The sequence below is a fragment of the Bacillus rossius genome, chromosome 8 (assembly GCF_032445375.1).
Source record: "Bacillus rossius redtenbacheri isolate Brsri chromosome 8, Brsri_v3, whole genome shotgun sequence".
NCBI lineage: Eukaryota > Metazoa > Arthropoda > Insecta > Phasmatodea > Bacillidae > Bacillus > Bacillus rossius.
Window position 1 is genome coordinate 15277672 of NC_086336.1, and position 26039 is coordinate 15303710.

Below are 26039 nucleotides of genomic sequence, written 5' to 3' on the forward strand. Positions count from 1 at the left end.
AAAGGAGAAACAAACACACTTGCGCATTTATAATATTAGTAGAGATTAGCTATGTTCATCTAATAAAGAATACCAAGAAGAGTATAGCCAAGATTTGTGGAAGAGGGAGGCCGAAGGAAGCTATAAGATTATATTATTGATATGCCTGTTTCTAGGGGATTGGGGTAGAGGTGGGACAGGTAAGGAATAACCCAGAAAAATCCAGACTTTTCTTTTAATTTTGCTTGGAAACGTATTTTGAACAATCTGAGGAGTTTTTAGTGCTTCTTTTGAAAACTTTACTTTATTAAATAAAAAAAAAGCTACTTTTGAAATGTAGTTCCTTACAATACCACTGCTTATAATTACGTAATTGGGTACTTAGGAGTGTTTAAAAGAAGGCTCTAATTTTGTCATTCAGTGGCCATATATTGAACTATTAATCATTCATATTATGGAGGTCAATGAGTTGTATTATTACTCTGAATATATATTATAAGAGGAGGAAAATATCTCTGTCAATTCACGAAGTGTTTCATTGATATCCACTGCTATCTTGAAGTATCTTCGTTAATTTGATAACATTTCTGTCACGACGTTTAGAAACAAGTTATTTTTATTTTTACTTTTCTATGGACAGCGACGTTTTGGGACGTGCGCATGAAAAAGTACAAAAGTCATGCAAAAGGCCAACAGACGGAAGACAGGCTTATCGATAAACGTGAAGCTTGCAGGCCAATTTTTTTTTTCCCGTCCATGGGCTCGCCAGTGGGTCGACGTCACGCGCACTATTTCCATCGCGACCCCGCCGCCGAGGTTATCCGGGGCCAGGGGTCGCCGGGAGCTGGACACCGCTCCTGACGCGTCACCGGGCCCCGTGGTGCAAGCGCGCCTGCGAGGTAGGCAGCCCGCGGCGCGCGGTCGCGAGGTCGGCCGCTTGCGTCGGCGGCCCCGATACCGTCTCATCGCCGACCTTCTTTTACTTCCCCTTCGACGGGAGTCAGGAGGTCTCCCACCAACAAGATAAAAAAAATGGGAGCGTTGCCCAGACGTGCGTTAGAAGTGAAAAGTCATGTAGAGAAATTTTTTTTTTTACTTTAACGATAGATTCATTCGAGCTGATATTGAGTATTTTTGTACAAAAATCTGCGCATAATTTTATATTTTAAATTGATGCTTCATTCAAGCATAGTGTTTTAATAAAATATGGAAAAGATAATCAAATATTTAAATACTTGAGTTTGTTTTGAGCTTTATTTTTGCTTGTTAATATGAGCAGTTAATACTAGAAAGCTATTCAGGAAACGGTTTACAAATAACTATTGGACGTACTGGAACAACATAATCTTACGTTTAGATAAGTTTTTTGCAGCTACAACCTGCACCAGATTGTTTAACGTGCTCTCGTACGGGTGGATCCTCCATCGGCACGACATGAGCTCCCTAGAGCCGCAGGGAAATGGATACGCCATTTCACCGCAACTTGGAGGTATGTGGTAAGAGCTACAATTACAGTCTGAGACAACCCACGCCAACACCCCCGCCATCCACTTCCCCTTAACCACTAGGCCAAACTGTGGTTGACTCAAGGAATGCCCTGTTCCAAGTTTATCGCAAGGCGCTCTACCAAATACTTCACAGATAAGGTATAAGAATGCACTATAAGAATATGTGCAAGTATGCGAGTGCACGTCCCTTCTCCTGACCATCGAGCTCCCCACTCCTGAGCGTTTCAACTCTTCGTAGCCCTCCGAGCGTTAAAAGTTCGCTACGCTGTGATGAAACATCACCTCCACTCATCCTGCCGGCTGCAAAAACTTTCCACTTCGCTCAAATCTGGCGACAGTCTAGAATGAAAATGTCCGCACATTTTCCTGTTCCTGTTAATTGGATCAAACGCCCTGGATGACTAGAAGCCACTGTGAAACACCTAGAAGAACACCTGTCAGAATCAGGTGCGACCCCGAGAGAAGGTGTACTGTGGCGAGCCGGTGAACACGTGACATCGCCTTGATTCCAGTCTGGCAGCAGAAACCAACACTACCACTTCTCTACCAATCTAGCCCTCAACCTATGCTAGCAATACCCGCACTTTCATCTAAAAGTTTGTCAGGATCTTGTGCGCCCATAGGTAGCGGGCTCTGAAACGAATTACACCAGGCGACAAGGCAATCTAACAACCCAGCAAACAGTTTCTCAAGTTCCTCCACAAATTTTTAAAACTCGTGTGGGGTTATTCTGTATAACAATATTAAATTTGCAGAAAAGAAAATATTTTTTCCTACGAATAGTTTTTTTTTAACGGCACGAATTTGTTTACGTGTAGTTTACAATTTCGTAAGAAACAATTTTTAAGGAACCACATAGGTATATTTAACAAAGGGTTTTACACGCTCCAAGCTGTCACGCTGAAATTAGCAAATTCAAGAATAATTATCGGCTCGTTATGGAAGAAGGCTTGTTCATCTGTAGAAAACTCGTGAACAAATGAACTTCTGTGATTCTGCAAGACTGAGATAACCACGACCTTTACAATAACACTGTAGGATTATTAAAAAAAAAAAACACTAAGATATTTAAATAAACAAAAAGTAGAATTTTATTGTAATCATAATTCAGCCCTAACTAGTAATTTTTTCTTTTAATTTATGAAGAAATATGAAGCTTCTTTATCCTAAAATGCATTCTTAACGTAACAGCATAGAATTAAGGCAAGCTTTTTTTATTGATAACATTTTTACAAGTACATTTATGGGCAGTAAGTCATCCGATTGGGTTGTTTGTCGCCAAAGGTGTTCAAAACTATCTTCGAATTACATTTTTTTAATATTTGGCTGGTTTTTCACTTTTCTTATTATAACTTGAAGGTAAGAAAAAAGGTTTGTGTTTTTGAAAAGACAGATTTAGCGAAATAATTTAATTATTGGTAACAGAAGGCAGCTCGAAAAATGTTACCGTAAAGTGTCCTAAATATCAATAAAACCCTGATGGCTGATAAGACGAAATCTTCCTATGTTCAAGTGTTTAATAACTTCACATATTGCCAACCATCAAATTCAAATGAAGCAATATATCTAAATTAAACATATTTTGAAATTAGTAGGCAAAACAATTTTCGTTTGTCGAAATGAAAAATACTCCGAAACTTTTTTTTTTTTTTCGTGTTTGAATAATTATATCGGTGAAATCCAGGCCCTATAGTTAATTACTGTTTTCTGAATGGCTACTCTATTTTTAACACCTTTTTTTTTTTAAAATGAAAACTATGGCAAAACGTTAACCAAAGCGATGCTTTTTTTTACTATAAACATTAAACTATGAAATATATGTTAATTTTGACTGAATTGTTTTTTTAATTGTCCATTCACGAATTTGTTTGAAGCCGTTTTAACAGATTTTCAGGGAAATTTCACTAATTTGAAGACATTTTTATCAGTTTAATAATTTTAGAATGTAGGCCCTATCGTCTACGAATAATGGAGGAATTTAGGTTTCAAAGGCGAGGAACTTATTTAAGTATAAGTAGCCTATATATAAACATAAAAATAATTAATTTAAACAGATTATCGAATAAAACACTTGTTTGAAAACAAAATCTTTGGTTTCGCGAAACGACACATTAGAGTAAATACTCAAGGGTTAAAATTTGGCAGTATGAATTTATTAATTGATTCACAATATTTTTCGAATGAAACATGTTAGCCTATCTGCTTTTGCTCCAAACATTTAAAACTGTTTCGTCTGCCATACACAAATAAAATAATCATAGTCTTCCTCAAACGGAAGTACAGAAAAATAATCTTGATAATTTTCCTGGATAGGCATAGGGCAAACTCTTTACAGAATTACGACTAAAGTGGTTTGAAATATAAGTAAATAGGGGAATTTATTTCCGGTTCCCACTTAACCGTAGCCTACTTACTAAGTTTTATTTCATAACCTGTTCGTAAGCATATTTGTATTTTTTTTTCTTTAAATAAAAGCTCGTAAATGCTATCAATGTAAAATATTAGCATAATAATTACTGTAAGTTAATTATGTCATTGTTGAATAAAAATTTTTAACATTTGACAAAATATAAAAATTCGTGGGCAGAAGGTATTTCATTTTATAAAAATGTATCTGGCATGTCTTTAAAATTCTGAGCACAATTTGATAAAATAACGACCTAACAAATGAAATCCACTCAAACATAATATTTAAGCTTGGAACTAATGTTAAAATTAACGAGCGGGTTTTCTCAAAATATCGATCATCGCATGCGAAGTTTCTGATGTTACAGCAACTCAATTATCCGCGAGGCGGTAGACTCGGGATGTTAGCAATGAAAGATTACACCGAAGCCAAACATCGCTTGTTTCGACGTACACGCACGTAGCCCCTTCTTATCGGGACCCGCCGCTCCAAACGTTTCCGCTTCCCGCCGCTAGATGTCGACATCGGCTCCTGGTAGCTGGCGCCCCTAGCGCTTCGGTCTGAACTACGTGCTTCGCGGCAAAAGCTTGTAAACACGGCACAAATCCGTTGTTCAGCTACATACTGCGTATCACCTTAATTTCATCTGCGAATTAATTGCATCGTGTCAGCGCTGAGTTGAACGTATTTTTACACAACAAACGATAGCATACAAGAGCAAGACTTAAACAAAACAATACATTTCCAATACAAATATTAATTAAGCTAGTGTAATTGGATACATTGATGAAAAAACTAGTAAACAATACTAACTAGTTTATATTGGTAATTAAGGAAAAAAGGTTTTTTGAAAATTTCAAATACCTTACGACGTAACGTCAATTTTAGTAATAGTGCTAATTCAGCTTTCATAAATAATTTTAACTACAGTTGTCAAATATTTATTCCGACATCAAACCGTTACCGTTACAAATGTAAGTAAATACGTAATTAGAATTTTAAAAAAAAGTTGTGACACTATTTACATTTTTTTAATAATTTTCGAGAACAAATTTTGGAACATGTTTACGCGTTTAAAATTGCCAAGAACCAAAACGTATGTATAAATGAAAAACATTTAGGTTTTTTTTTGTGTGGAATGGTTTAGCACGCAAACTGTAGGATATTTGGTGCCTAACAAACTTCGAGAGTTCACTGACCTGCAACACACTCGGGTTTATATTGTTTGTTCGTTGGATGACAGGTATTAAATGGATGAATTTTTTACAACAGGTGATTTGTTACTTTCGTTGTTAACTTGTTTGCCATTGGGTCAAAAGCTCCGGTAAAACTGCGGATGAATTATTAGCATACTGGTAAACATGTTCTACTTGGTGCCAGGAATATATGGGTCACGTCCCCGCCTCTGTAGAAAATAAATTTGAAGTCGCTGTATCGCAGCGCTCTGCGTCCGGTAAGGGGTGGGGCGAACCGCCCACTATCCTCCCTCCAGCGGGGCAATGGACCAGCCGCGACAGGTGGGAGAGAAAGGGGCGTGGCCCAGGTGAGGGCGGGGCGACGCAGGTGGTGGGCGTGCACCTGCGACCTGATTGGCTGCGCGTGGGAGAGGCGGGGAAGGGGGTGGGGGCTTGGCGATCTGACACGACAACGTGCCGAACAGGTGTCACGACAGCGCGCCGAGTGGAGGGGGAAAAACCGGCAAAGATTTTCGCAACTTAAAGAACTTCATTTCAAAAAATGTAATTTTAAATTTCAAACAAAAAAAAATTCTGCACACACGCAGAATATATCCACTAAAAGATTTATCAGAGAAAGAGAAAGAATGATAAGTTATTTAAATATTATACATGCACCCAATTTAAATAAATAAATAAATTGAAATCACCGAAACTATTGAAGACGCGTGAGACTTAATTCCTACGACGTGTTTTATAGATCCTGTCTCGGCTTCCTAGCAATAGATGTACAGAGGAAAACACTTTAACTAGCGGTGCCAATGCAGGTTTGCGATCTACGCCGAGAACAATAAAACTACAACATGGCGACCACACACCCGCACCACGTCGTAGAAGCGAACACGGATATCTTCCCGCACGTCAGGATCTTCGGCGACGAGCCGGGAATAAAACACGTGACCCCTTTCCCCGCTCCATCATGCCCCTACTTGACCCTACAAACATTTATTTATACATCTGACAGGGTCGTTCCTAGGAGACGACAAAATGGCAATTAACCTTTCGTGGAAGGTATTCTTCTCTTTCGTTTTATGTCACTTGTCGTTCTAAAATATGCTCACAACTCAACATGCGGTTGGAAAGGGAAACAGCCTTTGTAAAATACCTAACCCAGGAACTTCCTGCACTGTTGAATTTTTTTGTTTTTTTAATTCACGAATAAATTCGTTGAAAACTAGCTGGTTCCGTATTTTCTTGTAAATCTATTAGTAGAAAAACGTGATTTGTACAATATATTCTTGCGCCATATACAAAACTAATAAATGATCTAAAGAAGCCAGTATTGTAGTCTCCCAAACTATAATTAAAAAAAAACATGGATTTACAGCGTACATTTTGTAAGTAACAGAAGCTTAAAGACTTATAAAAATATTTCTATTAAAGTTACAATTTTATTTACTTTGTGCATTTTGGTTGAATCTATTTAAATATAGGCCAATTAATTTCGTTAATAGGCTAGTGCCAAACCTTATCGACTTTACTGCGCAAGACAAACAAACGAAATGCAAAGTTTTAAGACCACATATTCAAGCTAAAAACAAAAAACGTGTTGTGGCCACCATTAAATATTTTGTAAGGAGTGTCTCCACCAAACTGTTTGTGTTTCTGAAGTGCACACAATAAAATAACTTACTGGCCTATATATAGAAATACCTTTATTGTGGTCACTTCTAAATTACATTTGTCGACACTTGAGTTAATACTTATTCAGGTAGGCACTTAACTTTTTCAGTTCGCTTGCAAACGCCGTAATAAGCTCAAGTGAATTTGCACACGTACGAGAACATTTTCGCGCGGGCTACATTTGAGAAGCTCGCCGCGTGAGAAGCGCGCAGCCAGCTGTGTACGCGACGCAGTCGGGACAAAGGCCGACGGCGGGTGGAAACAACGGCAGACCTACCTTTGAAGCCGTTGCTCCGGGGTGAGTTTCCCGAGCTTCCGACCGCGTCCGGCATGGCCGCCGAGGTCTCGCGTCCCAGGCACAAAGAGAGACTCACGTAGAGCCAGGTCGGCTCGTGGAAGGACGGCCGCGCGCGTTCTGCGGTCCTTGTGGTCGCGGCTCGGCGTGACGTCACGCGGCCGGCTAATAAGGAGAAGAAACTACGGCATTCCTTCTGCTTGAACTCGCCCGCCCTTACGGTTTGACCTCCCCCCTCCCCACTACTACTCCATCTCCTCGTCGCCACGGCGAAGGGTTGAGAGGGTAGTTAACCCCTCGTCTTGCCCCTCGGAGGTCCGCGCCGCATGTGAACACGTGTTGTTGTACAGCGGAGGAACTGTCTCCCTCCCCGTCACCTCATTAACACATGCCCTCTCGCAATTAACGACGAGCCTCGGGCACAGAAACAAAAAAAAAAAACAGACGGCCGGCTGAGAGAATTGTTGGGCCTGGAACAGCTTCTAGCCGCCGAGCGCAGCTAATAGCTCGCGCAGTGCCTCGCTCGCCACTTAGCAGAGACCACGCACATCAACTGATCTTGCTGAGCGCCCGTGTATAGCCTAACCTGCGTGAACAGTGACACGAATCACACACATTTACTGGCCTAACAATAATCCACGTGATATTCTTTGAAAAGCCACAAAATACTGTTTTTTTTTTTTAAACGAGTGTCCTATATTACGCACGATACTAATCAAACATCAAATATCACAATAAAAAATTAACCACCAAAAATAGACCTAAAAAATATATTCAAATTCAAAAATTTTTGAAAGTCCGTATAATTTGAATATAAAAAGTTGGAAAAACTCGCAACTATGGAGAAAAAAACTACCTGTAAGATGCAACGTTTAGTGTAACAATATTTTTAAAAAGGTGACGCGTAGGTAGGTACTTAACATATGAATAAACACCATTGTCCAATAATTTTTTGATATTTTACCTACGGAATAAACTGCGGTATACGCAATGTGCGTCGTTGATTCTATCTGTGAAAATTTGCTATCTGCTGTCTATGGACGAAAGAGGAAAATTGCGTGCACAGTACGCAAGTCGTGGAATGTCATCAAGATGAGTGACATTCGGATGGTAACGCCTTCGTAAACAGAAACATGCAGACCACAGTTTGCGTCCAACTTACTCTGGTAGGTCTGGAAAACGTTGGCGAGGCTCCACAGGCGGTACGAGTAGCTGTCGTAGCACCCAAACATGCTACCACTCGGAGCAACCATGGCCCACTGACTGGCGCGACGCGACCGGCGCTACACTGGCGAGGCGCGCGCCTTCCCCTCCCTCCCCTCTTCCAAGCGGGCGTCGGCGGCGAGGGTGCGCGCGCATCCACTCCCACCCGAGCGGCGGCGGAAACACCCGAGCGCGCAGTCACGCACCGACCGCCGGAACACACCATCGCGGTCTCTCTCTCTTCCACTCTCCGTGCCCCCTCCCACACTCGACGTATCCCACCTTTCACGAACTCCAACCATCGCCGGGGATAAAGTAAATAAACAGTTACTTTGAAATAATTTGTCAATTTTTTTCCCCCACCCCCGCGGATCATAAACACCGCGGAGTGTAAACTGCGCGAACCGCTCGTGTATGTCCCATGGTAAACAGAGAAAGTTGCTGCCGAGGCCGCGCGCACACCAACGATAAAAAAAAAAATTGCGCTACACGTTGATGGCTCTACGCTGGCGCCTTGTTTTATCGCAAACATTTCGCTCGTTGCCCCCCCCCCCCCCTTTCCCACCTTTCTCTCTCTCTCTCTTTGCACACCACTCAACGGGCGAAGTATGCCTGCGCGGCTGGGCGTTTGAAATACTGGCTAATGACGCGCATTTGGGTCGTTTGGACTTGTGAAACGCCAATGCGTGTTTGAATAGTGTAGAGAGAAAAAACATACACTTCAACACGCAGGCACATCATTTTATGGGGAAAAAAAAAATTTTAACATAAAAAAAATTATATATATATAATATATCGCAAAAATACCAAAGCGATACCATGCAAAGGTCGCTATATGCTTCAGTGAGCCGCTGATTTTTTCATCAATTCATACCAGTAACCCACAAAGTGACTGGGAAAATTATATATTTAATACATACATATACTATATCATATAGAGCGTACTCACCAAGCGACAGTGACAAAAATTTGAAGTACCTGCACTTGTTTGCGAGCGTGACAAACCCATGACCTACACTGGTATAAAATTAGGAAATAGGCTATACCCTCCATGTAACTCTAACAATAGCAAACAAAATACTGCTCACTTCGTGACAGCAAAAAAACCACGTCGTAGTACGAACATGGAAAAAACGACGTCACAAATCCATCATGTGATTTCAACAAAAAAAATCAGAAATTTGGGTGTGACAAAACAACATGCACCTATCATGATACCACAGGTAGGATGACAGTCAAATAACCGCTATATGACTATGACAAAGAAACTCCATTTTATACACAATATGGGACTGTGACAATACCATTATATGCATCAACTGAGTGACTCATGCGACAAATCTCCATGTCTTCGCAGTACCACATTGTGACAAAACGATGACATACAGGGACTACCAACCACGCGACACTAACAAACAACTCCACCTACACTGTTAAAAATTACAAAAAAAAACGGACTTTTTGACAAAGAATTTAACTCAAATAAACGAAGAGTATTCGTCATTTCAAATAACTGATTTTTTGTAGAAACTACGCCCTATTTCGACTTTCGATTTGTATGTTTCGTTCCAAACAAAGGTAAACTCATACAATGGAAAAAATAAGTGTGTTCTTACTGTAGTCTTAACCATGTTTTTAAATGTTTTGTTAATATACCAAGAATATTATTTTGGATTCATGTAAAAAATGAGTGGACCCAAAGTCCGTTAATTTACTAAAAACACCCTTAAATTAACGATAGTTTGTAACCAAAGATCTTTGTGAATTGAAGGTTAACATTTATAACGGGTATATACCAGACATGTGACTGTGATAAAACAATTATATATACATAATGTTAGGATCTCTTGTCGCAAGTAAATACCAATTGCATCAGTTGAAAATCTGAAAATGAAAATAAACAGCATGTTTGTTTTAGGGGACATCAAAATAAACACGTATCGTTTAGCTACGTAACCAATTGTTTGAATTTCTATTTCTCTTTTTCGTACTATCAAAAGCCAGTTATATACAAAAATGTTTTTTTAATAATTTTGTAAAATATGACATTACTACGCCAATGCAAATCATGTGTAAGTATAGCTATATTTAAAAACATAAACAAAATTATCTTAAATATTTTGTTTCCTATTTAGTTTAATCTTTGAATGCTGAGCTACAGCTTAAAGTCAATAATAACAAGCCATTACTTCCGGAAAGTGGTTTGTTGAGAGGAAGGGGTAGTATAGATGGAAAACCACTTTGGTCTCTGGGTTCCGCAGAACAAATTAACCTTCGCGTGCTTGTAAAAAGAGATGTAGAAATTTGTAAATACTTTCATACACATGTAGCGTTGGTGTCTGTTCTTCAGTAGAATGCTACCGGTCATCAATTAGATAGCAAAACCAATCGTAGCAGACTAAAGGAACTAGTTAGGATTAAACGTAAAATACCGTTATGAAGTGAGTATTGCAAAGAAAACACGATAACAATAAATATGCAAGGAATAAGCATTAACCTCTATTATAACCAGAAAATATTTTGCTGTACAGATAGGAAAGGGTGATGGGATTTAATTATTAACACGGAAAGGATGACACATACCAATTTCCTTACTTTTGGCTACCATGTAGGTTTATACAGAGTGTTTTAAAATAAAATAATATCATCATTAAATCAAGTAGGCCTAGGTTCTACAGCGTACAGTAAATAATTTGTGATTTTGCCCAGAAACCCGTTGTAAACTTTTCACAATTTTTTTTATTTTGTTTATCCACAACAAGCTTACAAAAAAAGTTGAACAATGACATCTCGTGGAATAAATGAAACTAATGGTATATTTAACAAGAAAGTGTATAATATTCATAACAAAATATAAAAAGTACTGAATTGTGTCTTTTAATGTTCAGTTTTACCATAAAACGTTAAAAGAACTCGCGAGGTTAAATTAAGATGAGAAAACAAAACCTCCTGGCGAAAGTGTAGGTATGTAAAAGTTAAACTAAGGTAAGGTTAAGTATTGACTTCTTTTGAGAAAGATTTACGCTTTTTTTCAGTGAAACTAAAGTTTAAATAAAAAAATTATATTTCATGTTAGTAATAACTCTGCTAGAAAATGCTGAAAAAGGAATATTAAAGAAAGAGTCTTTATCATATTTTCTATCTGGAATTCAAACCAAGATATCTCAACATTGTTAATGTGTGTTCTATCAACAATTTCAGTATATCAAACACGAATTTAATGTTAAATTATTTTAAGAATAGTAAGTTAAAGGTTTTGAAATAAATTTACGTTTTGAAGTTATTTTATATTTTCATTCAAAGGTATATTTTTTGGTCATTTTAATAATTATTTGAATACTTTAGTAAAAATTACAACAGTCTAATGCAGTTTTCAGAAATAAAATTATTTACTACATTCTGTTGAACAACAGGAAACATTTCCCATAAACTGTAGAGTATGTTACAATTTAATAGTATTTGTATCATTTCATTTATTTATGCCTAGGAAAGAGAGACAATGAAAATAAAACGTAAAACAAGGGTATTGATCCTTTATTCAATCCTATCATGCAAGATTACCACATTGACAATAATTTAAACACGGCAGCTAGTCTTTTTTATATAGATGCCAAGGAACTACCTACGTAAGGAAAATATGTCACGGTACCTGGTAAGAAGTTTTCATGGATGAAGCAATAAAGGCTCTCAAATAAGGATAATATTCTGTCAGAAAAGCTGCAAATATGTTTGCTGTGCCTTTCTTTTCACTTCAAAGAAGAACATCTTCTTCTGGAGACTCACCCATTTCAGTGTAGGTCGTAAATATGTTCTGTCATTCAATGTTCAGAACACATTGGCAGCAAGACTAATATAATTGTAACGTAGAGGTTTTGGCTTGACTCCAAAATCAATACGCAAGTACACTTTTGACCATGTTACCATGCGTGGAATCCAACACAACTTTAATGTCGAAAATGGAATGGAATGGCTGGTCCAGATTGGTTTCAGGAGTTCATGAAACGGCAACCGAAACTGTCAATAAGGAAAGCCGAAGGTCTGTCTCGTGCGAGAATAAATTACATGTTGAGTGAAGTGGTTGACGAATTTTGTGATCAGTTAAAACAGAAACAGCTGACAATATAGTGCAAACTTTAAAACAGGCCAGGAAGTATTTATAATCAAGACGAAACTGGCTTGCCAATGAACAACAAACCACCCAAATTAGTGGCTCTTAAAAGGATCGCGGGATATGGTTTCTATAACAAACATGGAACGTGGAGAAAATGTCACTGTAATTGCATGTGTTTTCGGGACTCGGTCATACATTCCCCATTTTGTCATATTTAAGGGTAAGAGAATGAAGATCGAGTATTTTGATGACATGCCATCAGAAACAGAGGTATGCATGACAGACTCAGCATGACAACAACAACACACAATAAAACAGAACAAATTTTTAAGAAAAAAAGCAAATGAAACCAGAGCACAAATCTGATTCAGAATATTCTGAGGGAAGCGAGCATGACGAAGAAGATGTTCTTTGCAGCTTCTGTAAGAAGCCACGAAGCTAGGGACTGGATTCAGGGTCAGTGCTGTGAAAGGTGGTATCATGAGTGGTGTTTAAATACCTTTGGGTGTAAATAATTTTTTTGTGGAATATGCCTGTCCCAAAACTGAAAAGGACAAGTGACCGTGTCTACCACAGAATGATTCGATTTAATTTACCCCTGTCCATGTGAAAATCGAGTCATTAAACTAAATGTCAGTTTAAAATCCCTGAATTAAGTTAATGCAGAAAAAACTTCGCAAATTTGTACATCTACTTATACAAAATAATGCCTGAAAATACATATATACATATACATACATATATAATTCAAATCCTCAAATATCCTTCCAATAATTTTAATGTCATAAAAGTGACAAGAATTACCCCATCCTACCTACTGCTAAGCATTGAATAATTGAACAATATATTACTTGAGGCACCATAGTAAAATATTTTTGCAACTAGTTAAAAAAAACTTTATGAAACGTACAAAACATGTTTACTAGAGTAACTTAAAGGCCTATCTAAGAAAGTTTAATAATAAAATTTGAGGCATTCCATTAATCTGGTACTACTTATATATGCCAGTGAGTTGTAAAATTTACAGTATTTCTCTTGTAGAATTAATAAATACGTTTTCAAATTAATTTATAAAAAAACAGTGAAAATCTCCTTTGTGTCAAAATTACTAAAATAAGATATTTGCGCGGTAAGAATCAGCACGTTGATATTTTTATGGGAAAACCTCCTATATGCCAGTGATTATTACTGCAGTGAAATAGTACTAAATGAATGTAACTGCATTTAAAATACTGGGAATTAGCTCCTATGTGCAATGCATACACATGTGAGATTTTTCACCCAGCGACGACAACTTGTAAAATGTAAGCAAGCAACTTGGTACAGAGAAAAACAAATTGTTCTGTACTTTCACAAAAATAGTCCTTTATAAACCAGTTGCCAAGATATAGTTTTTTTAAATACTACAAGAAAGTATTGTAACTTCGTACAGCACATGGCTATGATTATTTTTACATTTACGAAATACTTTTTTTGTTCGAGAGAGAATACTGAGTACCTAAATAAGTTATGTATTACGAAAATTGGTGCATAATTTTATATTTTAATTGATGTTTTATTCAAGATTAATTATTTCAAACAATGGTAAATATAATAGAGTATTCAGTAATTGGACTTTATTTTGTTTTAAGGTGCTTATTGTTGTGCGCAGTTAATACTGGGAAGCTGTTCAGGGAACGGTTTACAAATAACTCTAACTATTGGAGGTACTGGGACAACACAAAGCATGAATGCCAGGGTAAGAATCTGAAACCAGTGTTGCTGGGAACACTATTTTGTTGTGATAGAGTTGTTTCCGCGTAAATGTAGGAATGTATAAATACCTATCTTGATTTTTACATGCACGCTTCTGTTCCATTTGACAAACGAAAAGAAAGCACCGCTCCTCGCGATGTGACGCGTGTCGACCGCCTCCGAGGTCCAAGGCCACCGGAGCCCGTCGGGACAGGCGCTCATTGTTCTGGCGGGAGCGTCTCGGTCATGCGCCGCTCCGCTCCGCTCCTATCGCTCCGTGGAGGTGGCCTCGTCGCCCACGTACAGCCATGACCTTGGCGGCCGAGGCGTTGACACACCGCAGGTGATAAAACCCCTGCCTTTCGTCAGAAGTGGCCTTGTTCGCCGGCACGTGCCGAGGGAATTAAAAAAAAACTGGGGCTACCTTCCAATGAGGGAAGCCTAAGATGTACATCAAGTTCTGTCCCTGCCCGAACACGCCCGAATATTCACCTTCGGCCAACCTCGGGTTTATTTATAGATATTTATTTTTCCCTGTTTATTTTAATGTAGCTATACTAACCTAACTATCCGTCCATAGTGTTTTAAAGTGTTTTAATGTAGCTAACCTAACCGACCACTTTTAATATTTGAATTCATTTTTCCTGCGCAAAAAATAAAACAAATCCCGAGGTTGGCCGAAGGTGAGTATTCGGGCGTGTTCGGGCAGGGACAGAACTTAATGTAGGCTACATCTTAGGCTTATCTTCCAATGAGGTTGGATTACGGTCAAAGCAGACGTGGCGAGTATAAGCACGCAGTTAAACATTTGCCTCTTAACACAAACGCACTAGCATTATCTTGGGGTGTTAAGGAAACTTTTGAAAACTTATGAAATACTAAGCAGATGTAGTACTCCTCTTCATTTCACGTGCATGTTTATCCTCTTTTACAACTAAACACAGATCTACAGAAACGTAAACTTGTGTAGTTTCCACGAAGATCCAGTTTTCTGGAATAACAAGGAGAATTCAAATTTGTTAATTACTCATTAAACTATTACTAATAAACTTGTTGCACACATTTTAATATGTTATTAGAATATTCTCACATTTTATTAAATAAAACAATTATCTCCAAAAGAAAACATTAAAAAAAGACCAAGTGCAGTTTTTCTAAAACAGACTTAACAGTAAATATCTTTTTTTTTTTGAAATTATATTTGAAATGGTTAACTATTAAAATAGTTTAAAAAAATTGCCATGTCGTTCTAAAGCTCGATTTAGCGTTCCATTAAAGTTTTAGGAATAACATTCACTTTTGTGGATGGGACAATGAGGAGTCACGTATATATTGCTGCGAGAACAAAGGCAATTACTCTGTCACAAACCCTGGCACTTACTAGGCAAGCGCCGATTGTATTGCACGAGAACCGAGTCGGCAACATGTGATGTGCTTACGAGTCGGTCTACTTCAACATGCACAACAATGAACTCTAACGAGTAAAAATCGTCGGTAAAGTTCTCTGAGATGACAGAGAAACTGATAGGGTATATAGGCTACAGAAAATTTAATTACGACAGTTGATGAGGGTGCAACCAGTTGGCTTAAGGCCCTACACACGCTCCGACACGACTGCCCGACACGACCAGTTGGTCCCGACCGTCGTGTCGGGGCCTCCCCCACACACGCACCAACCAAACAAGGTCGCTCGGGTTGACGACCACCGCCAGACCAGTCTAGAACAAGTGCTTGACGTGTGAAGTTCTCTTTCAATGGCTCCGTATCTATCTAAACATCAAAAAATTGGTGTAGCTTTGTGTGCGGTGATTCTTACAGATGATCGACGTAGAAAGAAGAGAAGTGTGTGGTCTAAGGCCTGGTTGCTAAAGAGGAAGTGTTTCACCCATATGAAACTTGTGAAGGAGTTAGGTGCAGACGATTATCGTAATTTTATGACGATGGATGAGGATTGTTTTATGGAGCTGCTTGGTAAGGTCAGACCCTTCATAGAAAAGAAAAATACGGTAATGAGAGAATCCGTATCTGCTGAGGAGAGGCTTGTTGTAATGCTCCGTTATTTAGCTACGGGAAGATCACTAGAAGACCTTAAGTTTAGTGCTGCAATATCTCCACAACTATTGTCATCTATCATTCCCGAAACTTGCCAAGCCATATACAACACCTTAAAGGAATACATTAAGGTAATGATATACAGTAACAGATATATTTCTAAATGATAACGACATAATAAATACATAAATCATGGTGATTTTTACTGGTGGGGTATTATAAATAAATGACCCACATATGATTATTTGACATAATATATTTAAAAAACTAAGGTAATACATAAAGATTACAGCTAAAAAATTATAAAATACACAAATACATTGATACATTTGTGTTATTAAATCATATAGTAAGAAAGTTGTTCATTAGTTTGCACAGTTGAATTAAGAAGTAAGTGCAAAGTGTTAACAGTTATTTATTTCATGTATAATAACCGAATGGTTGGTTATCCACTGTGGGGTTTGAAATGTTAGATGGTTGTTGTGTTTCTGCTGTTACATGTGTTGTAGTCATCATAGATGAAGCAGGTGAAGGAGTTGATGAATACGGGTACTGACATCGAGAAGGGGAAGGTGAAGGAAAGTGTTGGGTTAAATTATTGAAATGATGGGGATTTAAATTAATATAAGTGTTATCAGTTAAACGACCACGTTTTCCGTAGAATATTAGTTCTTCCATCAACTTTTGGGCTATGTCTTGTTGGTCAGTACTTAGTTCCTTCAACTGCAAACCTAAAGACTTGCCGATGACCTCCCACTTATCATCTTTGGAAGCTAGCAAAGCATGAGCCGTGTTCACTAGACTCTCTTTCTTTTTTTCCAATGAAGTTCGAAGCCTTTTACGTTGCTGCGAAGGAGTCATATGAGATGAAGTCTGTGTGGAACCTTCCATTTCACTTGGCTCAACAGTTACCTGAAAAATAAAATTATTATTAATAAAACAGACCGTTGAATTAAACTGAGGTTGGGTTGTGGTTTGCCATTTTTAAAGGGCTGGTTAAAAATATCACGCTATGAATTCATTTTCAAATTCATAAATAATATTCGGATAATGATTTGTAATTGTGATAGAAATATTGACATTTTGTTAATGTTTATTCTTTTATTAAATTTCAGATACCATCGTCTGAAAATGGGTGTAAAGAAATAGAACGAGAATTTTCAAACAGGTGGAACTTCAGTCACGCTATTGGCGCTGCAGATGGAAAGCATGTTGCGATCGTAAAGCCAACAAGAAGTGGAAGCTTGTACTACAATTACAAGAAATTTTTCAGTAAAATACTTTTTGCATTTGTCAACGCAAAATACGAGTTCCTTTATGTACATGCAGGTACAAATGGGTGTGTCTCCGATGCTACAGTAATCCAAAACACTCTTTTCTACAAGAAACTGTTAAAAAATGAACTAGGCTTACCACCTCCTAGTCCACTGTCTGGAACTAATAACAACGTTCCCTATGTATTCCTGGGTGACAGTGCTTTTGGCCTCAACAAACATTTTCTTAAACCGTATCCCTTGAAAAACATATCACACGAAGAGCGCATTTATAATTATAGACACTCTCGTGCGAGAAGAGTTGTAGAGAATGCCTTCGGCATTTTAGCTACTAGATTTAGGGTGTTCCATACCACAATCTCGTTAAACATGGAAAAAGTTGACATGATCATTTTAGCCTGTTGTGTTTTACATAATTTCTTGATAAAGAAAAACACTTTTTATGTAACTGAGTCGTCATTTGATCGAGAGGATACTAGCAACTGTGCATGTCATCCGGGCGAGTGGCGAGAAGTGGCACCAATGGTGTCACTATCTCAGTCTAACTCCAGGGATCGGTATGAAGAAGGAAAGGAAGTGCGTCAAATCTTCACTAACTACTTCAGTAATGAGGGGAGTGTGCCCTTCCAAGAAAACATGATTAGAGTTCTACAATAAAAAACAATAAAAAGTTACTTACATTCTCCTCAGTGTCTTGCGATGATTCGTCTTCTAAAGTCTCTGTTCCCCCGGTAACAGTTGCCGTTTCATCAAGAAATGTCAATAGATCGAAATACCATAGCTTTGGTGTGTATACTTGGTCAGACCCAGATCCGCTAGTTTCACTTGCCGTGACCTGCGCCAAAAAGTGAACTGTTTTATCTTTCATGTTTACAATAATGACCCCTGGTTTTGTTTAATTTGAAATTCCAAAGTATGTATTTAGAATTTCACTTACAATTTACTATGTAAGTACTTTTTAATGTGTTACTTATCAATACATAGTTACGAAAATATTCAAAATTCATTTTTAAAGTTTTTCAATAGATATATATCATGTGGTACATCATCATGACATTTAATTGTATATTGGTTTATTTAACTATCGTAAACAAGGGATTACTAAGTTACAGATGTCTGAAGACATTTGTTTTATATGGAATTTATAAGAGTATTAAAAAAAAGATGCCAAAATTAATTTTTTTGTTCTCATTTAATTCATAGGCTGAAAACCAGCGACAGTTAATTGCACAAAATTAAGTAATTACTACAGATAAAACCATCTGTGAATCCAAGAAATTTTAATATACTCGTAAATTATACATATTTATTCTGCATACTACACTTTTGTGATCTATATGATGTCATACGTAAATAAAGGTATAGATAATTATAGGAATGGTTTTAAAATACTTTAATAAAAATGCTGATTTATGTACTTACCTTCCGTGCTTCTCTTTTGTAAGCAGTTCGCATGTTTTCCAATTTCTTCTTGATAGTACTTATTGATGCTTCCGGCATACATTTCTTATATATTTGTAATAATGAATTATAACAGTCATTTCTCCGGTCCCTGTTTGAATAATTTTTGTCTTCCAAGTCCCATAGACACCGACACTCTTTCCATAACTCAAGAACTTCCACAATCACAACTTTTTCAGATTCCGTAGACATCGCGTGGGGACACTACGACTCCTAAAAGCAGACTGAAGGGTCGGGTCGGCTTGCAAGTCGGGACAACAACACTACACACGTTACAACCTGTCAGAGATAGCGGTGGGGCGGTTGGAGGTTGGATGGATCGCCCGACACGACCGCCCGACCGTTGGGTCCGACAGTTTTCATGACACAACGTCTCTACACACGATCCAACCGGCGGGGCCGACAGCGGTTGTCCCGACGGTTGGGCTGTCGTGTCGGAGCGTGTGTAGGGCCTTTTAGTGGACAGTGTTTCCAGCTAAAGAGTCAGAGGTCCCGGGTCAGGTCCGAGGTTTTCCATTCGTGGAGAATTCCCTTCTCACGCTGAGGACTGGGTTCATCCTGTCCCTTACCACCATACAGTGGAAGGCAATTGCGAACCACCGCGGCATCATATCAGCAAGTATGTAACCTCATGGTTATCTCCACGTGGCAGCACATCTGGAGTGATTGCCCCATCATCATCACCACCACCATCATAATCCTCATAATATTCATAAAATATTTAACTGATTCATGCAATGGGGAATTTTGATTTGATTAAATTTTTTTTGGACATAAGCCATTGTAGTTCGTCAGTCTGTGCCTGATGACGGGAACAGATGCCGGTTCCCTAAACGTCGCAACTGTTTTGTCACAGGAAACCTTCTGAGTTCGTCTGTGCTGTCGTGGTTGTGTTGTCCATAGTACTTGTTTAGTTTCATCGCTGGGTCCACCTTTTTGACATCAGCTGATTTAGGGTGTCTTCTGTGGATTTATGTTTTATTTTTTATTTCTTACTAACTGCAGTATCCGGCGTTGCCCGGGCTCAACACAGGGTGAAGGAGACGCTTTTCGAAATCAGATATAGACAGTAATGGTCTTCTTAATTTGAATGTCAAGTCTGCAAAATAATTTCTATCACTGGCAGAATCCGGCAGAAATTGTTCTATCTCTATCTCTACATATATACATCTATATCTCCCATTATCTCTATCTCACTCCTCTATATACCAATCCCTATACCTCTCTCTATATGCCTCTATATAGCTCTATAGGTATATATATGTATCTATTTTTCTAACTCCATTTCATTATCTATACCTCGCTCTATCTCCCTATATCTCTGTCTCTCTATCTCACTCTATATGTATTACTCATCTCTCTCTGTCTCTCTTTTATATTCAATTCAATTTAATTGGGTCATGCGTGTGTACTCATACACTGAAAACACACGCACTGCCGCTAAACTATATGAAATAAACACATTTGTTGAAAAGCTTCGTGCGCCACCTATCCTATATATAGTTACGCTCATCACTGACGACTCTGTAACGCTGTGAGATAGCGCCTGCCTGCAGAATGTCAGCGTGTGGCGGGAAGTCGCCCACCAGGAGTCTGAGGCCGGCACTCTGCAGGTAGCCGCATTTGAGTTTTACACACAACACTTTCATATTTGTTATATCTTTTAACAAGTGCATTTTAATTGGTCACCTAAAGATGGCGTTGGGAGTTAAATAAGAGCTTTTATTTTTATTTAATTTGTGAGATTTTAATCATTCTTTTAATTTATAATTCGAATATTTTACCGCAAATTAAGTAAATATTCAAATTTTACGTGAAAATAAATTTTGATTACATGAGTATGTCGTTATAGTTCATAAAAAATTATTGAATGAGACGATTCACTTGCAATGTAGGTTTTCAAGAGGTTCTTCATTAAATACAATTTTTTGTCAAATACGTTTTTATCATTACAGATATCTGAAATAATTTTTATTTTCAAAGTATTAAACAAATTCAAATTTTGGTAAATATTACGTGTATATTAAATTGTTTGTCGTATTAAACATTTTTCAACGGGCGCCTTAGACGCCTTACTACTAACTTGTGGTAAAATAGTTGTACTAACTCAGAAACCTTCGCTGGCATGCGCATACCTACTCACCAAAATTTCACAGTAATCGGATGAATGGTATAGGAACGCATACGGGCCAAACGAACGAAAATTCAAGACGTGACGGACGCCCCAAACGATAGAGCGTTTAAAATTCAAGGCAACGCCATCTCTTGACGAAGTTCAGAACTGAACTGTTATTAGAGCCGTTAGTTCGCTGGCTGCCGCGAGCTCCACTAAGCGGACGGATCTCACCAAGGAGAAGGATAGGTAGTTGCTAGACCTTACTATGTGTATGCCCGATTGGCGGACATAGAGAACTGACACACACTCACTGTTTGTATGTCTATGATCTATGATTTTCTGTTATAAAAGTGAATTTACCCCTTATTTCTCTCCATTAGGGATGGAATTTCATAGTGATATGTGGCCTATGTGTTAATCCAGATTAGGAACTAGCTGTGTACCAAATCTCATCCAAATCCGTTCAGCGGTTCGGGCGTCAAGGAGTAACAAACATACACACAAAGTTTCGCTTTAATAATATTAGTAGGATTTTGCATTCTTGATTTTTTTTTATTTAATGACAAACAGTGCAAAACTGCAATGACTTCTATCCAAAAACTTGTATTACAACATAATCATAATCTTCAAATTTCATTAACATCACCATCAAAATCAACGTCGGAAGAACGACTGTCGGTCAAATGCTATTTCAGTTAATGACTTCGGTTGAATGATTGTATGAAAAATTACTGTTGGTCTACTGTCTGTTAGTCAAACGATATCCGGTGGATGTCTGAAGGTCAAGCGAATTTTTGTCTTCTGCGGCGGCCTCTCATTATCAAAATCATTATCATCATAATTATCATCATAAATTTATGAGGGTGTCCGTCATCGTAGTTTTGAAACCGCCCCTAGTGACCATGAAAATATGGGGAGAATGTGACTGGTATGAGGCGTTATTCGGGGCAATTGGCTCACTAATCAGTCATACGAGATCTGAGCGGTCATACGAGCAGTCATACGAGCATTGAGCTCCAAATGTACGACCAAAGACGAGCATGTTACCGCTGGAACGCATCGCTATTTCCTTAAATACTGTTAAATTGAATTTTTAGATAGAAATTCTTCAGAAAAAAGTTTCCAAAGTGCACTGCAGTCGAATATACAAAACTAGTGTGGTCTCCTAAGTAACTATAATCAGAATCATATACATGTTTTAAGTCCCAAAGCAGTGTGTTAGAAAATTATCATGCATTTACTTTTTACTTGTAACACTAATACATTTATAAATATAATACTAAACACTGATATGAAATAATCTAAAGTATTTTAATTACAGAAAAATAAAAAATTGGCGAATAGTTATCAAAAACAAGTCTCTTTTTAACATGCAAAACATTTTTTTATGAGGGCCTTCCCGAATTTTACCGTCGTAATGAAGAATTATATGAACGGTATTCAACCCAAAGAGCGGCTTGATCTTTGTCAGTGTTGGAATAAGTCCGAGTTTAATCACAGCGTGAATAATCTCACAGAAGCGGGATCCTTTGATGCACAGGGAACTCAGTCGGTCACTGAGGCCATGCACACAGGCTGCGGGGAAACGACCTGGTATCTGATTGGCCATACACATTGCTGTTTACGCTCTACACTTGCTAACGCGTAAACTGCTTAAAATAAGTGAGAATAGATTGACAATTTATTACAACTGCGCATCGCAACAACTTATTTAAATGATTTACTGTTGAGTTAAACAGATTGTGGTGAGAATTATTATTAAGTATGCAGGGATTATATCAGTTTGTCAATATTTAGTTAACAAAATTTCACAGATTAAGATTAAGAATGTACGATCTCCAGTTGCGTTTGCCACCTTGCAAATGCGCATTACACTCTTGATATGACACCGTTAAAACTCCTGCGAATCAGAGGCATTTAACTGGAAACATGTTGAAACTGCACCATGTTGAATCTGTGTGGAACAATTTTAACTGTTTTGTAGTGAAATTCAAATGGTTTAAGTGGTTTAAACAGTTTGATATTTCAAGTGCAAGGTAATAAGGAGCCGATTGATTCTCACCGTGTATTTTGTTAGCATACACAACCAGAGCAGTTTTACTTCTGAATGCTTCGGCATACTGAGCTCATGGTCGAGTTAAGCCTCTGGGGGCAGAGTGGCTGGACTATTTCATCCGTCCATCTGTAGAAACTGGCACACACGGAATCTGGAGTTTTTGTAATCCTTTTGTAAATTACATTACAGATAGACGCTCTTTGTGACACACATCATTTCCTACTCAAAAAGTTGTTTATCCTGGTATTGTGCACATGGGCGTAGATCCTGGGGGGGGGGGGGGGGCCTGGGATCCCCTGGAATCAAAAAGCCCCTCACTGAGGGGGCCTGCTTGCGGTTGCAAAATCGTGACTAAGAAACAGGGTGGATAAAAGTAAAACGTCAAAACTATGTTTTGTGGAAAACTTACTGTATATTTAAAAGTTTTCTGTTTATGTTAGGCATATAGGCCGAAATATGTGCAGTAAACAACATGACTTGTGTCGGTTAAAGCCCACGTGAAAACTCTAGCCAACCGCCCCACCCCCCTACGCGAATTTCCGTGGGTCATCCTTGCGAACCCTACAGATTTGCGACCCTAATTGTACTTATTATGACACGTTCTTCATTAACTGTAAGAGATTAATATATATCGCTTGGTCATGGTTGTTCTATAACGAGTAACTACTGTAAATCAGTGTAATTTAAATTCTAAAACTGTTCAATCTATTTTATACCGATAGAAAGAAGAAAATTTTCAACTGTTTTCATATGCAATGCAACTGATTCGCAGTAACTATAAACAGTTTCAGAGTTAAACACACAGATGTTAAAAGAAATTAACTGCAGCAAAAAAAAAATAGTGAATTTCATAAGAGAAGTTGTTAATATAGCGATAGTACAAGAATATGGGGCCCGATTTAACTTTAATAAGGTAGAATGAAATGTATGGAGTCTTAAAGTCTAGTCGACATTTAGGTCATTATAGACGATGGAAGTGGTGTGTTGAGAGGATCTTTAAAGGAATGAATGGAAGATAAACCGACCCGCTCATGGCAAACTCCGCAACGTTTCGCACTTGCAATAAAATAAGGATTTTACCCCGCCTAGCATCTAGCCCATATTGCCTTGGTGTAATGCGAGTGATACAATCACTTCTTCCCCCTCCCCCCCATTTTATGCCATATTGCTGTCATATTGAAAGTTTCGTTAAAAATTGGCGTTTTTATTACCAGAACTGAGAATTGAAAATTCACACCCATGCCTTACCCGGCACTCGAACCCAGAACTCCCTCGCACAGAGAGCCGGCGTGCAAACAACTGCGCAACGGAGGTCAACACCACTCAACTACTGCGGCTACTTTAGACGTGGTAGAGATGGTAGTTGTTTCCCTGGGTAGCAGGCACTAGAACGAAAGGTCACGTGACCTAAATTTTGGAGAAACGATTTTCGGTCTAGTGCCTTTTCGGTCTAGTGCCTTTTCGGACTAGTGCCTTTCGGTCTATTGCCTGTTCGGTCTAGTGATTTACGGCTTGCCGCCGCCTTTTCCTTTCCCTAAACTTTCAGTCTATTCGTCCACTGAAGTTGACAATTCATATCTCAGTGATACATTGAGTTTACCAAACCTTGAATATGTGGGTTAAGTGGTACCTACATTCTAGAGTACACCATACTTTATGGCTATAAAATAAATTTATTTTATTTTACTTGTATTAATTATTATAAAATAATTATACATTAATATTATAATTATATCGTAAAATTTTCACCACAAAAATAAAAAGTTTAGTTCATAATAATAAAAGGTATATCTTAATATCGACAAAATCTGACTGAAAGTCCCAATATAAATTGAAGTAAGTCGAGGCTGGAGTCAGTCTCTGAACGAATTCTGTAACCTATTAAAACTAGAGAAAATTTAACTGTGATTAAATTTAGTCTTTTGCGTTTTATTCTCCAAGGTGATTATTAAATTTGTTTTATTGTGGACTAAGACATAATTTATATCATCGTTATGCACAAGCGGTTTAATTTTATGGATTTTGTAATGTAGATACTGTATTTCAATAAGTTGGAAGAGTTTTTTTTCTCTCGTGAAATCACCTTACCATACCGAAAACAAAACTGCCGTTTACGCCGCCAGTGCGTTGTATTTTGAATGACATAAGTGACAAATCTGATCTTGAATCCATTATTAAAATCAGCGAATTGAAATTCACCGAAAACTAAATAAACTGTAAATGACTGGGAAAACAGCGTATTTTGTTGTAAAATGGCTATTAAATCAGAAAAAAATAAGTCATTAAAACAATACAAACTAATTTTATAGCTGTTAATTTTACCATTTAAAAACAATTCTTACGTCCTTTTCTAGGTTATGCGACATAACAGAATGGGGAAAAAAATGATAACCTAAGAAAGTATTTTATCAGCGTAGATGATGTATTGGAATATATATATATATATATATATTATGTATTGGAATATATATATATATATATATATATATATATATATATATATATATATACTAGATGATGCCCGGCATGCGTTGCAATGCCTCAATCAATTTTTTTTTTGTAATTTTTTAAACGTATACTAAGCATCTCTCTTTATCTCTCTAATTCTCTATCTCTCTATGTATATCTCTATAACTCTCTCTATCTTTCTATTTATATCTCTATCTCTCTATATATCTTTCTAGCGGACCCGACAGACATTTTCCTGCCCAAATGTACTTTTTGTGAGATATGGATATGGCGGTAAGTATTTCTACGCTGGACATTTTGTATCTTCTCATTATACATGCCCCTCCTCTTGGGCATGCCACTTCCGTTACCAAAAACCTTTCCCATGGTTACGCAGAAGGCAACAACAATGCAAAAGCCCGTTGCCATGGAGGCTAATTATCAACAATGCTTAGTTTTTTGGCTTTTAAAGCGTGTATTTTTAGTTTTTCTTAACTCAGAATCGAGATAAAATATCCAATTGTGAATCTAAACCAT

General features: G+C 37.8%; 1 protein-coding gene across 3 annotated transcripts in view; it reads right to left on the bottom strand.

Moving 5' to 3' along the window:
- The window catches only part of LOC134535535 (zinc finger protein 1), a 1265084-nt gene that overhangs the window by 54357 nt on the left and 1184688 nt on the right, over nt 1–26039 (bottom strand). The window contains exon 1 of one of the 3 annotated variants that reach the window (XM_063374683.1): nt 8210–8319. The exons of the other annotated variants lie outside the window; for them this stretch is intronic. Coding sequence (XP_063230753.1) covers nt 8210–8300 — 91 coding nt within the window. The 5' untranslated portion in view covers nt 8301–8319. Of the gene's footprint in view, nt 1–8209; nt 8320–26039 lie in introns of those variants that run through there. 3 annotated transcript variants of the gene reach the window in all.